Here is a 12489-nt window from a genome sequence, read left to right as displayed (position 1 = left end):
TGTTTGTTTTCTCTGTGACTGCGTGGGTTCCCTCCGAGTACTCCGGCTTCCTCCCACCGCCAAAAACATGCACCTGGGGATAGGTTGATTGGCCACACTAAATTGGCCCTAGTGTGTGAATGTGAGTGTGAATGTTGTCTGTATCTGTGTTGGCCCTGCGATGAGGTAGCGACTTGTCCAGGATGTACCCTGCCTTCCGCCGTAAGCAGCTGAGATAGGCTCCAGCACCACCCGCGACCCCAAAAGCGACAAGCGGTAGAAAATGGATGGATGGATGGATAGAGTTTAAATGTGAACTTTCAGCCATAAAAAGTTTAAAATGTTTTATTTATTTTTTGCTATGCATTGGTTATGTTCCAGAACCACCAGCAAAATAAGTACTACTCACTTTAAACACCAGTTGAAGCCTTTATAACCTCCTTCAAACTATTTATATGAATTTAAACTTTTCTCAAACACTTTAAAATGTTTGTGAAAGAAAACATCAAGTGTATTATGTCGGTAGGTAGTGGGCGGGGGTGTTTTAGATAGAATAGAAGAATATAATAGAATGAACTTTATTGTCATTATATTTGCATATAACGAGGTTAAAGACTCCAACTTAAGGTGTGATAGTGGGAACAAATATGGGGTGAAATAAATGACATAAGAGGTAAAAAGGAAAAACTAACAATTGAAATAAACAGACTACTATCCAATGAAATAATAAGCAATCCTGTACAATATACAAAACACTATAGAAGTACAAAATACAAAATACTGTACAATATACAGAGCAAGACAAGAGTACCGAAGTAATAAATAACAATCAGTGTTGGACGTATTGCACTGGAAGGGTAGTATTGCACAGTAGGGTATTGGGGCATGATATTGTATAGGGGTGAATTATTATTATTTTAAGTTAGAGTTCAACATGGTGACAGCTTTGGGAAAGAAGCTGTCTCTGAGCCTGTTTGTTCTGGCTCTGATGCACCTGTAGCGCCTGCCCGATGGTAGCAAGTTGAACAGGTGGAAGCCAGGGTGTGTGCTGTCCTTGGTAATGTTTTGGGTGTGGTCACATGACTTTATCACGTAATTTGCCTAATCTGCTGTGATAGTATTTTAATTAAAAAGGCTCAAAAAGTGTATACATACATTTAAAAACATCGGTTATGATTAATTAATATTAATATATATTCTTATATTGTTTTGCCATATTTTCAATTGTTGCTGCTGATTGTACAATGTATCTGGTTGAGAATTTTTCAAGTGTTTTGAGACTATTAATGACTTTTTTTTATCATAAAAGACAAGCAACAAATTTAGCACCTTTGTCTGGTGTTATTGTAGACTGTACATTTTGTGTTTGGAGAGTCTTCTTTGGTACCTCAATGTCCCCGACAAAAAGCAAGCTGCGGAAAGCTCGGTTGGTAGAGTGGCCGTGCCAGCAACTTGAGGGTTGCAGGTTCGATTCCCGCTTCAACCATCCTAGTCACTGCCGTTGTGTCCTTGGGCAAGACACTTTACCCACCTGCTCCCAGTGCCACCCACACTGGTTTAAATGTAACTTAGATATATTGGGTTTCACTATGTAAAGCGCTTTGAGTCACTTGAGAAAAGCGCTATATAAATATAATTCACTTCACTTCACAGAGCATGACGTACACTTGCTTCGCGCTGCTGCTCCAGTTGGACCTTTTTCTCCTTAAAAGTCGCCAATGTCTTCTTACACATTTTGTAAATCGCTGTCCCTGGTTATATAGTTTTTTTTTAAAGCAAATGCAAATTATAATTTTTTTACCGCGTACGTAAAAAATACATATTTTACTAAAACGGGTGGGCAATTGTGTAATATAATATCAAGACGACTCTGTTTCATTTTTTACATTTATTCAAATATTAATCAGTTACAAGCGGCCCTCTGAGAGAAGCAATAACTGCGATTTGGCCCTCAATGAAAGCCAGTCCAACACCCCTGTCTTTTTACATACTCTTCACCTGTCGGATGTTATGAAGGTGTGGGAGGCCATCGGCCAAAATCAGTCAAAACAAAAGCTTTGGTGTGTTTGGTTCACACGCCTTGTCCGTGTGTGATGAGATCCTTTAAGACGTGGTATTGCCAGGTGTGAGCAGGTCTCTCGGATGTGTCAGTCCCCAACAGAGTGTCAGCTGCGCTACAAGGAGAAGGTGACTGAGCTGAGGAAGAAGAGGAACTCTGGCCCCAATAAGGAGCAGAAAGAAAAGTACATGGTTAGTGGCTAGTTTGTCCGGTTAAAGTGCTGCCTATTTGAATTGTTTTACTGGCTGTCTTTACCGCTAGGATCATCGTCAGAGCCACGGGACCTGTCGCGAGCCCCTGCTGGAGAACATCACCAGCGACTACGACCTGGATTTGTTCAGGAAAGCGCAGGCACGTGCCTCGGAGGACCTTGTAAGAGAGAAAACTCATCATCACCCACCTCCTTCACTCCTCTCTCCTTGTGTTTGTTATTTGCCTCTCTCCTTCCCACCCCCCCCTGTTCTGCCTTCTTCCTCTTCTTCTCTTTTCCAGTCTGCACACGCTCCTCCGCAGCCTCAGGAGGAGTCTGAAATTTACGTGGTAGATGGAACAATCCTTTTCAGTTATTCTGTGTTGTTTTTCCCGTTGTTCCGTCCCATTGAGACCCATTCAGAACCATTTTGTATTTGACCCCTAATGATACCTGATTTTCATTAAATATGAAAGTCTCAATCAGGGCCTCTGTGGAGGCCTGTCCTCTATATGTTGTTGCCTTGTGTTAGGTCATTAGAACAATATAATATAGCTTTAATTAGCCTTTCATTTGAATGCCTTGTAAACACATTCATTTTTACTTATTTTAGCGTATTACAAAACCTGCAACTTTTCTTATCTGTTGGTACCTGTTTTTGTGTATTTGGGATCCCCAAAATACACAAAATACGTTGTTCACCACAATATCGGTGTAGTATTTTGGGGGTCATATCATGACTTATTTTCTACCTTTAAAACACTTCCTTGTGATCTACATCAGGATTTCTTCATTTTTTTGACCCTGGGGCCCAATTTTTCCACTACAGAGGGGCCCCGTGGCCCACTCAAAGGTTAACACTGAATTAGCAGTCTTACTTTTTATTTAAATCATATTCATTTATTATATCTAACCAACCAACAGTTTACGACCTTGTCTCAAATTATATGAAACAATGTGTTACATTAATCCAAATATACTGCGTAACAAAGGACTCGTAAATAACTAATGAAATGTATTTACATACAATAAATACAATAAATTAATAATATAGTTTCTTAGATAAACTCAATAAAATTCAAGTTCGATTGAAAATACAGATTCACCCTTTTAGTCGTAATTTTTGTGCTTCAAGCAATGTCTGACGTTAGCTCCAGATTTCTTCTGTTTGAGATTGTCATTACTGCCACAAGTGGTGGAAAAATGTATTACAGCTGAATACCACTACAACCCATAAGGACCAAAGCTGTAAGAAACACTGATGTACAACACGTAATGGTGGTTGTAAGTTCCAACTTTTGCATAGATTTTGTTTTACGAACCATCTTCAAGCCGCCTTCTGTTTTTTCATAATGCACCGTTTTGTGGGCGGTCTTATTTGCATGCCGAGCCCCTTCTCGAGGCTAAGCCCCCTTTTGATTGTGTCCTCACCCCGTCAGCCATGTTGTAGTTTTTAGTGCATCCATATGAAGTCTAGTGACAGATTTGTTACAACTAAGGGCTTACAAAAAATAGATTTTAGAATGAATCGCGATACTTATTTGGAATGGAATGATTAATCGATTAAAAAAACAATAACCGGTACATATATATATATATATATATATATATATATATATATATATATACATATGTATGTATATATATATATATATATATATATATATATATATATATATGTATGTATATATATATATGTGTGTGTGTGTGTGTGTGTGTATATGTATATATATATGTGTATGTCTATATATACAAACCCCGTTTGCACATGAGTTGGGAAATTATGTTAGATGTAAATATAAACGGAATACAATGATTTGCAAATCCTTTTCAACCCATATTCAGTTGAATGCACTACAAAGACAAGATATTTGATGTTCAAACTCATAAACATTTTTTTGTTTTGCAAATAATTAATTAACTTAGAATTTCATGGCTTCAACACGTGCCAACACCTTTTCTTTATACAACACTCAATGAACGTTTGGGAACTGAGGAAACTAATTGTTGAAGCTTTGAAAGTGGAATTTTTTCCCATTCTTGTTTTATGTAGAGCTTTAGTCGTTCAACAGTCCGGGGTCCCTGCTGTCGTATTTTATGCTTCATAATGCGCCACACATTTTCGATAGGAGACAGGTCTGGACTGCAGGTGGGCCAGGAAAGTTGGAACAAGTGGCTTGGCATTGTTTTGCTGAAATAAGCTGGGGCGTCCATGATAACGTTGCTTGGATGACAACATATGTTGCTCCAAAACCTGTATGGACCATTCAGCATTAATGGTGCCTTCACAGATGTGTAAGTTACCCATGCCTTGGGCACTAATACACCCCCATACCATCACAGATGCTGGCTTTTGAACTTTGCGCCTATAACAATCCGGAGGGTTATTTTCCTCTTAGTACCGGAGGACACCACATCCACAGTTTCCAAATATAATTTGAAATGTGGACTCGTCAGACCACAGAACACCTTTCCACTTGGCATCAGTCCATCTTAGATGAGCTCAGGCCCAGCGAAGGCAGCGGCGTTCCTTGGTGTTGTTGATAAATGTTTTTTGCTTTGCAGAAATTCCTTGCAATAGCTCATTGAGAAATGTTGTTCTAAAACTGTTCCACAATTTGCTTAGAAATTGGTGACCATCGCCCCATCCTTGTTTGTGAATTGCTTAGCATTTCATGGAAGCTGCTTTCATACCCGATCATGGCACCCACCTGTTTCCAATTAGCCTGCCTACCTGTGGGATGTTCCAAATAAGTGTTTGATGAGAATTTCTCAACTTTATCAGTATTTATCTCCACCTTTCCCGACTTCTTTGTCACGTGTTGCGTGCATGAAAAAAAATGTTTATCAGTTTGAACATCAAATATGTTGTCTTTGTAGCATATTCAAGGGAATATGGGTTGAAAATGATTTGCAGATCAATTGTATTCCGTTTATATTTACATCTAACACAATTTCCCAACTCATATGGAAACAAGGTTTGTATATATATATATATATATATATATGTATGTATTGTGTGTATATGTATGTATTTGTGTGTGTATGTATATATAAATATATATATTTATATACACATGTATGTATGTATATATATATGTATTTATGTATGTATGTATGTTTGTATATGTATGTATGTATGTCTATATATGTGTGTATGTATATATACATATATATGTATGTATACATTTATATATACACATATGTATGTATGTATGTATATATGTGTATGTTTATATACATATTCATATGTATGTATATATATCTATATATACATATGTATGTATATGTATGGATGTATATATGTATGTATATGTATGTATATGTGTATCTATGTATATACATATGTATATATATACATATATATGTATTAATATATATGTATGTGTGTATATTTATATATGTATATATATATGTGTGTGTATGTTTATATACTGTATGTGTGTATATAAGTGTATGTATATGTATATATTTATATATATATATATATGTGTATGTATATATATGTGTGTCTACAGCATACATATATATGTATATATATATATATATTTGTATATATGTGTATATATGTATACATATGTGTGTATATATATATATATATATATATATTTATATATACATACAAACACACATATATTCATATGTGTATAAATACACACATCTATATATGTATATGGCTATATTTATATATAATGTATATATATGTGTATTTATATATATATATATATATACATACACACACATATATATGTATATATATATGCATACATACACACACAGATATATACAGTGTATGTATATACATACACACCTATTTATATATATGTATATATACATATATATATATATATATATATATATATATATATATATATATATATACACATATAATTGTTATTATTTTTATTTTTTTTATCTGTCCTGTACAGGCACTCAAGCTAGTCATATTGTTGATGTAGATGTCCATATCTGCTTTACAGATTTACTCTAGAAAAGAACAGTGGGTGATACTTTTCTTGCCTTGTTAAATGTTTGTGTAGAATTTTATGAAACAAAACCAGTTTTCATTTAAGCAATATAGAAATGTATCAGAGCTGTATACCTATTTCAAGGAGGAATGTTGTTAATCATAGAACTGGCACCCAATGTTATTAAAAAGCATTAATTTTAAATCGGCAATCGTTTTGAATCGATTTTGAATCAAATCGTAAGCCCCGAGAATTGAATCATGTTGCCCAATGATTCACAGCCCTGGTCAGAACTATACGCTACTTTATATTACGGCATAGCTCGGTTGGTAGAGTGGCCGTGCCAGCAACTTGAGGGTTGCAGGTTCGATTCCCGCTTGTGCCATCCTAGTTACTGCCGTTGTGTCCTTGGGCAAGACACTTTACCCACCTGCTTCCAGTGCCACCCACACTGGTTTAAATGTAACTTAGATATTGGGTGTCACTATGTAAAGCGCTTTGAGTCACTTGAGAAAAGCGCTATATAAAATATAATTCACTTCACTTCACAAATGGCATCAGCGGAGGATTTTGCGAACCGGTCTGCTCCACAACAAGAGGATGGAGAATAAGAAAGAACTTATAGGCTACGACTGAATAAAAATGGCGGACTTGCGCAAAGGTCTTGGGGTAAAATTTTGCCCATATATGGAGATATCCACTGACGTAACTAAGGCTAAGACAAGTACGTCACAACTGTCTCAAATTCCAAATGGCTCATTTGGAGCAAGTTTTTTAGGAAGGCAAGATTGTTTTGTAGTATCCCCACCATGCCATCATGGTTCATGGTTTGATTTCCAGGAATTTTGGGGATCCCAAATACACAAAAACAGGTACCAACAGATAAGAAAAGTTGGTTTTGCATAATATGACCCTTTTAAGTATGGACATGTTTTCCTTATGTGTTTTTATAACTCTTGATTAATAACTGATCAAAGACTACATAACTAAAGACTTAATTTTACGCGTCTCTAAAGACTAATCATATTTCAACGTCTCAAATGTGCAAGTCTGCTTGTCCAAATAATGGTTGGTTTGCTCTCCCGTGCTCACTCATAAAAACGTTTCTTAATACTTAAATTGTAACCATGCAACTATATGTTCGGTTTGTTATTGGGAGTGCTCCTCTGCAGGTCTGCTCTACAGAAATCTTTTTTCCTTTGCCCTATTTTTTTCGTTTTCTTTGTGTAATTGTCTTGTATGTGTGGCTGGTTTTCTCTAAGGTGTGATTTATGCCTCACCTCATCTTCCCTGACTAATGGACATATTTTCTATTATCTCCTCTCTTCTTCCTCTTATCTCCCGGCTGCCTATTTCCCCATCCTATCCACCTTTCATTTCTTTCCTTCACCCATCTTCACCAACATCCTCTTACGCTGGTCTACACAGGAGAAGCTTCGTCTGGCGGGTCAGGTGTCGGAGGGGAGCAACATGATTAAAATCATTGTGTTTGGTCGCTACGAACTGGATACTTGGTACCACTCTCCGTACCCGGAGGAATATGCCCGCTTGGGAAGGCTGTACATGTGCGAATTCTGCCTTAAGTATATGAAGAGCCAAACCATCCTGCGCAGACACATGGTAAGGCTCTTATTTCTATATGTAGAACTACCTTTTAGTGCCCTGCAGTATCAAGAATGGTGGAACCCTGATTTACAAACCCCTCATTACGAACTTTTCGATTTATGAACCACTGACCGAATGGAAACATGCTTTGTTGTACAAACCTTGTCTCAGTATACGAGTGTTTCATCCACCCATTGTGTGCCTCAGTGCAGCCATTTTGTGTCAGCAGACCAGTGCTTTCAGTAGCTAAATTTCTTCTTTCTGTCCTTTTTAAAGGTTTTTTGTCCTTTAACGTCATTTTTATAGTTTTGCTAGCTCAACATGAGTTCAAAGAAAGTAATGGGCAAGCAATGTGTATCTCACGCGTTGCCGACATTGCCTTGTCGATTACTAACAAGGTAAAGTGGATTTAATGTGTTTATTCCTAATCATTGAAGTGTCCTGCCTGTTAAAGTTGAGGAGTTGAAACTGAGTGCACCACACGGCTAGTGACAGTGTGTGCGTGTCAGCAGGGCGGCTGTGAATGAGGACTGTTCAGCTCGTTGTGGTTGTTTGGAATTTGTTATTAAATAGAAAGTCGGTCCATTACACCCTTGTCATATCTATACAGTACCGTTTTAAGTGAACAGAATGTAACAAAAACATAGACTTATTCATGTTTGCATTGTTTTTTTAAAGGAAAATTTGCTTCAATATCCAAACTTTTCTCTTTACGAATCTTGTTCAAGAACCAATTGAGTTCGTAAATCAAGGTTCCACTGTCGGTGCTTTGATGTAAACTGAACTGTAAAACCTTTATGATAAGTTTTTAGGGTTGAGACAGTACGGCGTTGTCATAGTTCGCTATTGTATCTCGGTATTATCATTTTCGGTATGCAAATCATAAAACACAACGTAGCTTTTGATCTTTTTTTTTTTCAAATGAAACAAAAACTACAAACTGTTGGCAGCTTATTATCCAATAAAATAAAAGGAAAGTTACAGCAAAACTAGTAAAGTATTAGCAGAACACAGACCTGCGCCAGGCCTTGTCCCTTAATAGTAAAGAATCCTTTAAAAATCCTTCAATCCAGATGGTGATCCAGATCACCCCCAAAATCTAATCACGTTTTTGTCATCCCAGTTCGGACATTTCTTGCAAAGTTATCAAAATTCACCCGTGAATTTGGAGTTATGTTGATAGATAAGTAACAGACAAACAATCCCTGGTGATAAGCTAACCTCCTGGCGCAGGTAAAAACGGATGCATGTGAAGGCCATTTTAAAATATTTCTACATTAAAGATGGGTAAAACTAATTCAAAATGCTGTTCTAAAAGATATTAGGCTTGCATTGTAGGTGACATACTAAATATAATAAAAATAAATTGTATTTTCAGATTATGCTTTTGGACAATAAAAAACAAGTTGTGTAAAGAAAATGGCACCTGGGTAAGGCACACTTTGGACACTGCTGTTTACTGCTATTATTTTTAGGAAAGTGCAATATTGCAGACAAAGTATAACACTAATAGATTGAATAATGTCAATGACTCTTTTATTTTTAGTAGATAAATATCCCTCATTGACTGAAGTGCAGCATTTCGTAGTTCCAGTTTGTAGGCCTGGCAGGGATGGAGGGCTGCAATGCATTTTTTTATTTTTTTTTACCGAATAGACGTCTGACACAATATTTTTGTCGCTGACTTTATGTTTCCCGAATCGAAGGGTCCGTGTGGGAAAAATTCTGATGTGGATATATGTACTGCTACATGTTTTTACATGTTTTTCTTTATTGGAAAGGGAAACAGACAACAGCAACCGTGTTCCCAGTCTGCATAAGTCTCCAAAAGTGTCCAATAAGACCATAAAAAATCACTAGATTTATTTCTGGTTGCTTTTTTTGAAAAAGAGTATGTACAAATCTGTTTATGACGGTCCAAATGTATTTGTGGTGGTGCCGCATGTATTGGAAACACTGCATTCAGCATGACTGTCTCTATGCACAAAGCTCGAATTCTTGATTCAGAGTTTGAGCTACGCAGGAGCCGATGGGAGCTAAACCCCCATGGAACGTGTATTGGCTCGCTTAAAGACAGTGAATTCACTTACGCCTGCCATGTAAAAAGTTGTTTTTATTGGCAACATCAATAAAAGGTTCAGTCTTTTAGTTCTACTTTCCTGCATTAATCATTGGAACTATAGTTTGGGTTTGTAGTCGTTTAAAAATGTATATTTGGAAGCCCCCATAATCACAATTTAATTATACATTAAAATGGACTGTAGCTCAAAACACAGAAAACGTCTGCCTTTGTCCAAACTGTTATTAGAATCAGTGTTTACTCGGATTGTATCATTATTTTAGAGGTTACTTTGTTTCTAAAGCTTTGTGTGCTTGTTTATCATTTTCACGCAAGGCTAAGTGTGTTTGGAAGCATCCCCCTGGCGATGAAATCTACCGAAAAAGCAACATCTCAGTCTTCGAGGTGGACGGCAAGAAGAACAAGGTGAAAAAGCACTTTGATATGCATTAATATGTGCCTTCTTATGTCACATTGGGATCAATAAAATAAATAACTTCATGGTAGATTGTGGGTACCCACACTTACATGCTGGCGTAAGCACATTTTGTAGGCAGTGGTAACTGGAGACTTAAATAAAGAAGTGAAGATTTAAATTATAAATCCAAGGCAGAATCCACTAAAGCAGAAACAAAAATCTGCTCAGAAATTTGTAAGGTAGGTTCATATCAGAGCCATCAAAGCAAAAATGCCAAAGTAATGTGTGATTGAACAAAGGTAATGTGTAAAAAAGGTAAATAACTAGATGAACCATCTTTGGCTGTGACGAACACTACTAAGGTTGTAAATACAGTATAGAGTAAGCTAACCCATGTGGTTCCTGTGGATGTGAACAAAAGTTGTAATTACTGTAGTGACTAAATAACATAGTGACTGAAACAGACAGTATGTCATTTGGAATAATGGGGTATGTATTTATGTTAACTTTTTTGATAATTTTTCAATTCTTTTAATACTAAAACATCTTTAAATGGTGCTTTTTTGCATGTTCATTTGCTGATAAACCAGGAAGAGCTTCGATGGGGGGGGGGTTCCCTACTTTTGCCCCCCACCAGGGCACCCCATGCTTATTTTGAGTCTTTTTCATTAAGTTTAAATCACATGCCTGATTAATGATATCGAACACTTTTCATACACCTTACCGTAACTATTTCACTCAAAATGTTAAAGATCATTAAAGTTGCACCTGAAAGGGGACTAATTTTCTTATGTTTTTTATATCTCTATAAGTCCCGAAAATTGTAAATCAAACCACGGAGGCATGGCAGAGATATTTATAAAACAATCTTGCCCTCTTCCAAACAAGCCGTTTGGAATTTAGGACTTTAATGTCGTTTTACCAAATCTGGCTCAATAAAAGCCATCAGTGTGTGAATGTGTGTGTGAATGGGTGAATGTGGAAATAGTGTCAAAGCGCTTTGAGTTCCTTAGAAAAAAAAGGTAAAAAAGCTTATTACAAGTACAACCCATTTACCATTTGGTTACATCTGCGGATATCTCCATATAGATAGAGGTTCACTTAAAGAGCTTTGCGCAAGTACATGTATGCCAATTTTATCCAGTTGCAGTCCAAAGTTTTGTAGTCAACAATTTATTTTTTTCGATCCTCTTGTTGAGGGGCAGACTGGCTCGTACATGCCCATGCATGATAAATCCTTTGCTGTAGCGTATAATTCTAACACTCGCTATGGAAGCTCTAAAAAGTACAACATGATTGACGGGGTGGAGACGCAGTTGAAGTGGGTTTGGCCCGGAGGAGTACCTTGGGCTTGTAAATAAGACGTAAATAAAAGTCACATCCTGAAGAAACAGTCAGAAAGCGGCTTGAAGATGGTCCGTCAAACATAATCTACGCAAGATTTTGACCAATTGAATCACTATGAGATGTTATGGAGAAAACAAGGTGCTCTAATAGGACCCCTTAAATACAGGAGATCCCAGCATTTTAAAATGGAAAAAAAAATTAAGGCCTATAAAATTATATTTTTTGTTTTCCTTCCTATTACCGTGTTTTTCGGCGTATAAGTCACACCGGCCGAATATGCATATTAAAGAAGGAAAAAAACATATACGTCGCACTGGAGTATAAGTCGCATTTTTGGGGGAAATTTATTTGATAAAATCCAACACCAAGAATAGACATTTGAAAGGCAATTTAAAATAAATAAAGAATAGTGAACAACAGGCTGAATAAGTGTACGTTATATAACGCATAAATAACCAACGGAGAAGGTGCCTGGTATGTTAACGTAACATATTATGGTAAGTCATTCAAATAACTATAACATATAGAACATGCTATATGTTTACCAAACAATCTGTCACACCTAATTCCTAAATTCAATGAAATCTTACACGTTTAGTCTCTTACGTGAATGAGCTATATATTATTATTTGATATTTTACGGTAATGTGTTAATAATTTCACACATAAGTCCCGGGGGTGCTATGAAAAAAAACTGCGACTTATAGTCCGAAAAATACGGTATATGCTTCTTGCATTTAATAGACACATTTTAAAGTAACATTTTACACATTAGGAAGCAATTAAAGATTGCTTCTTAAAAGTATTGTACTTAAAATATGCAGTCACAGTCTATTCAAAGCATTGTACTGCTGGAATTGATGA

At 36.5% G+C, this 12489-nt stretch overlaps 1 protein-coding gene across 2 annotated transcripts in view; it reads left to right on the top strand.

The window, feature by feature from the left end:
* LOC133541033 (histone acetyltransferase KAT7-like) overlaps positions 1-12489 on the top strand; it is a 69043-nt gene that overhangs the window by 36778 nt on the left and 19776 nt on the right. For both annotated transcript variants that reach the window (XM_061884073.1, XM_061884072.1), the window contains exons 7-10: positions 2131-2229; positions 2300-2410; positions 7625-7816; positions 10197-10286. In XM_061884073.1, the coding sequence (XP_061740057.1) occupies positions 2131-2229; positions 2300-2410; positions 7625-7816; positions 10197-10286 (492 nt within the window). The remainder of the gene's footprint in view (positions 1-2130; positions 2230-2299; positions 2411-7624; positions 7817-10196; positions 10287-12489) is intronic.

This window comes from Nerophis ophidion, linkage group LG23 (assembly GCF_033978795.1).
Source record: "Nerophis ophidion isolate RoL-2023_Sa linkage group LG23, RoL_Noph_v1.0, whole genome shotgun sequence".
NCBI lineage: Eukaryota > Metazoa > Chordata > Actinopteri > Syngnathiformes > Syngnathidae > Nerophis > Nerophis ophidion.
This window is presented reverse-complemented; position numbering and strand designations above follow the sequence as displayed.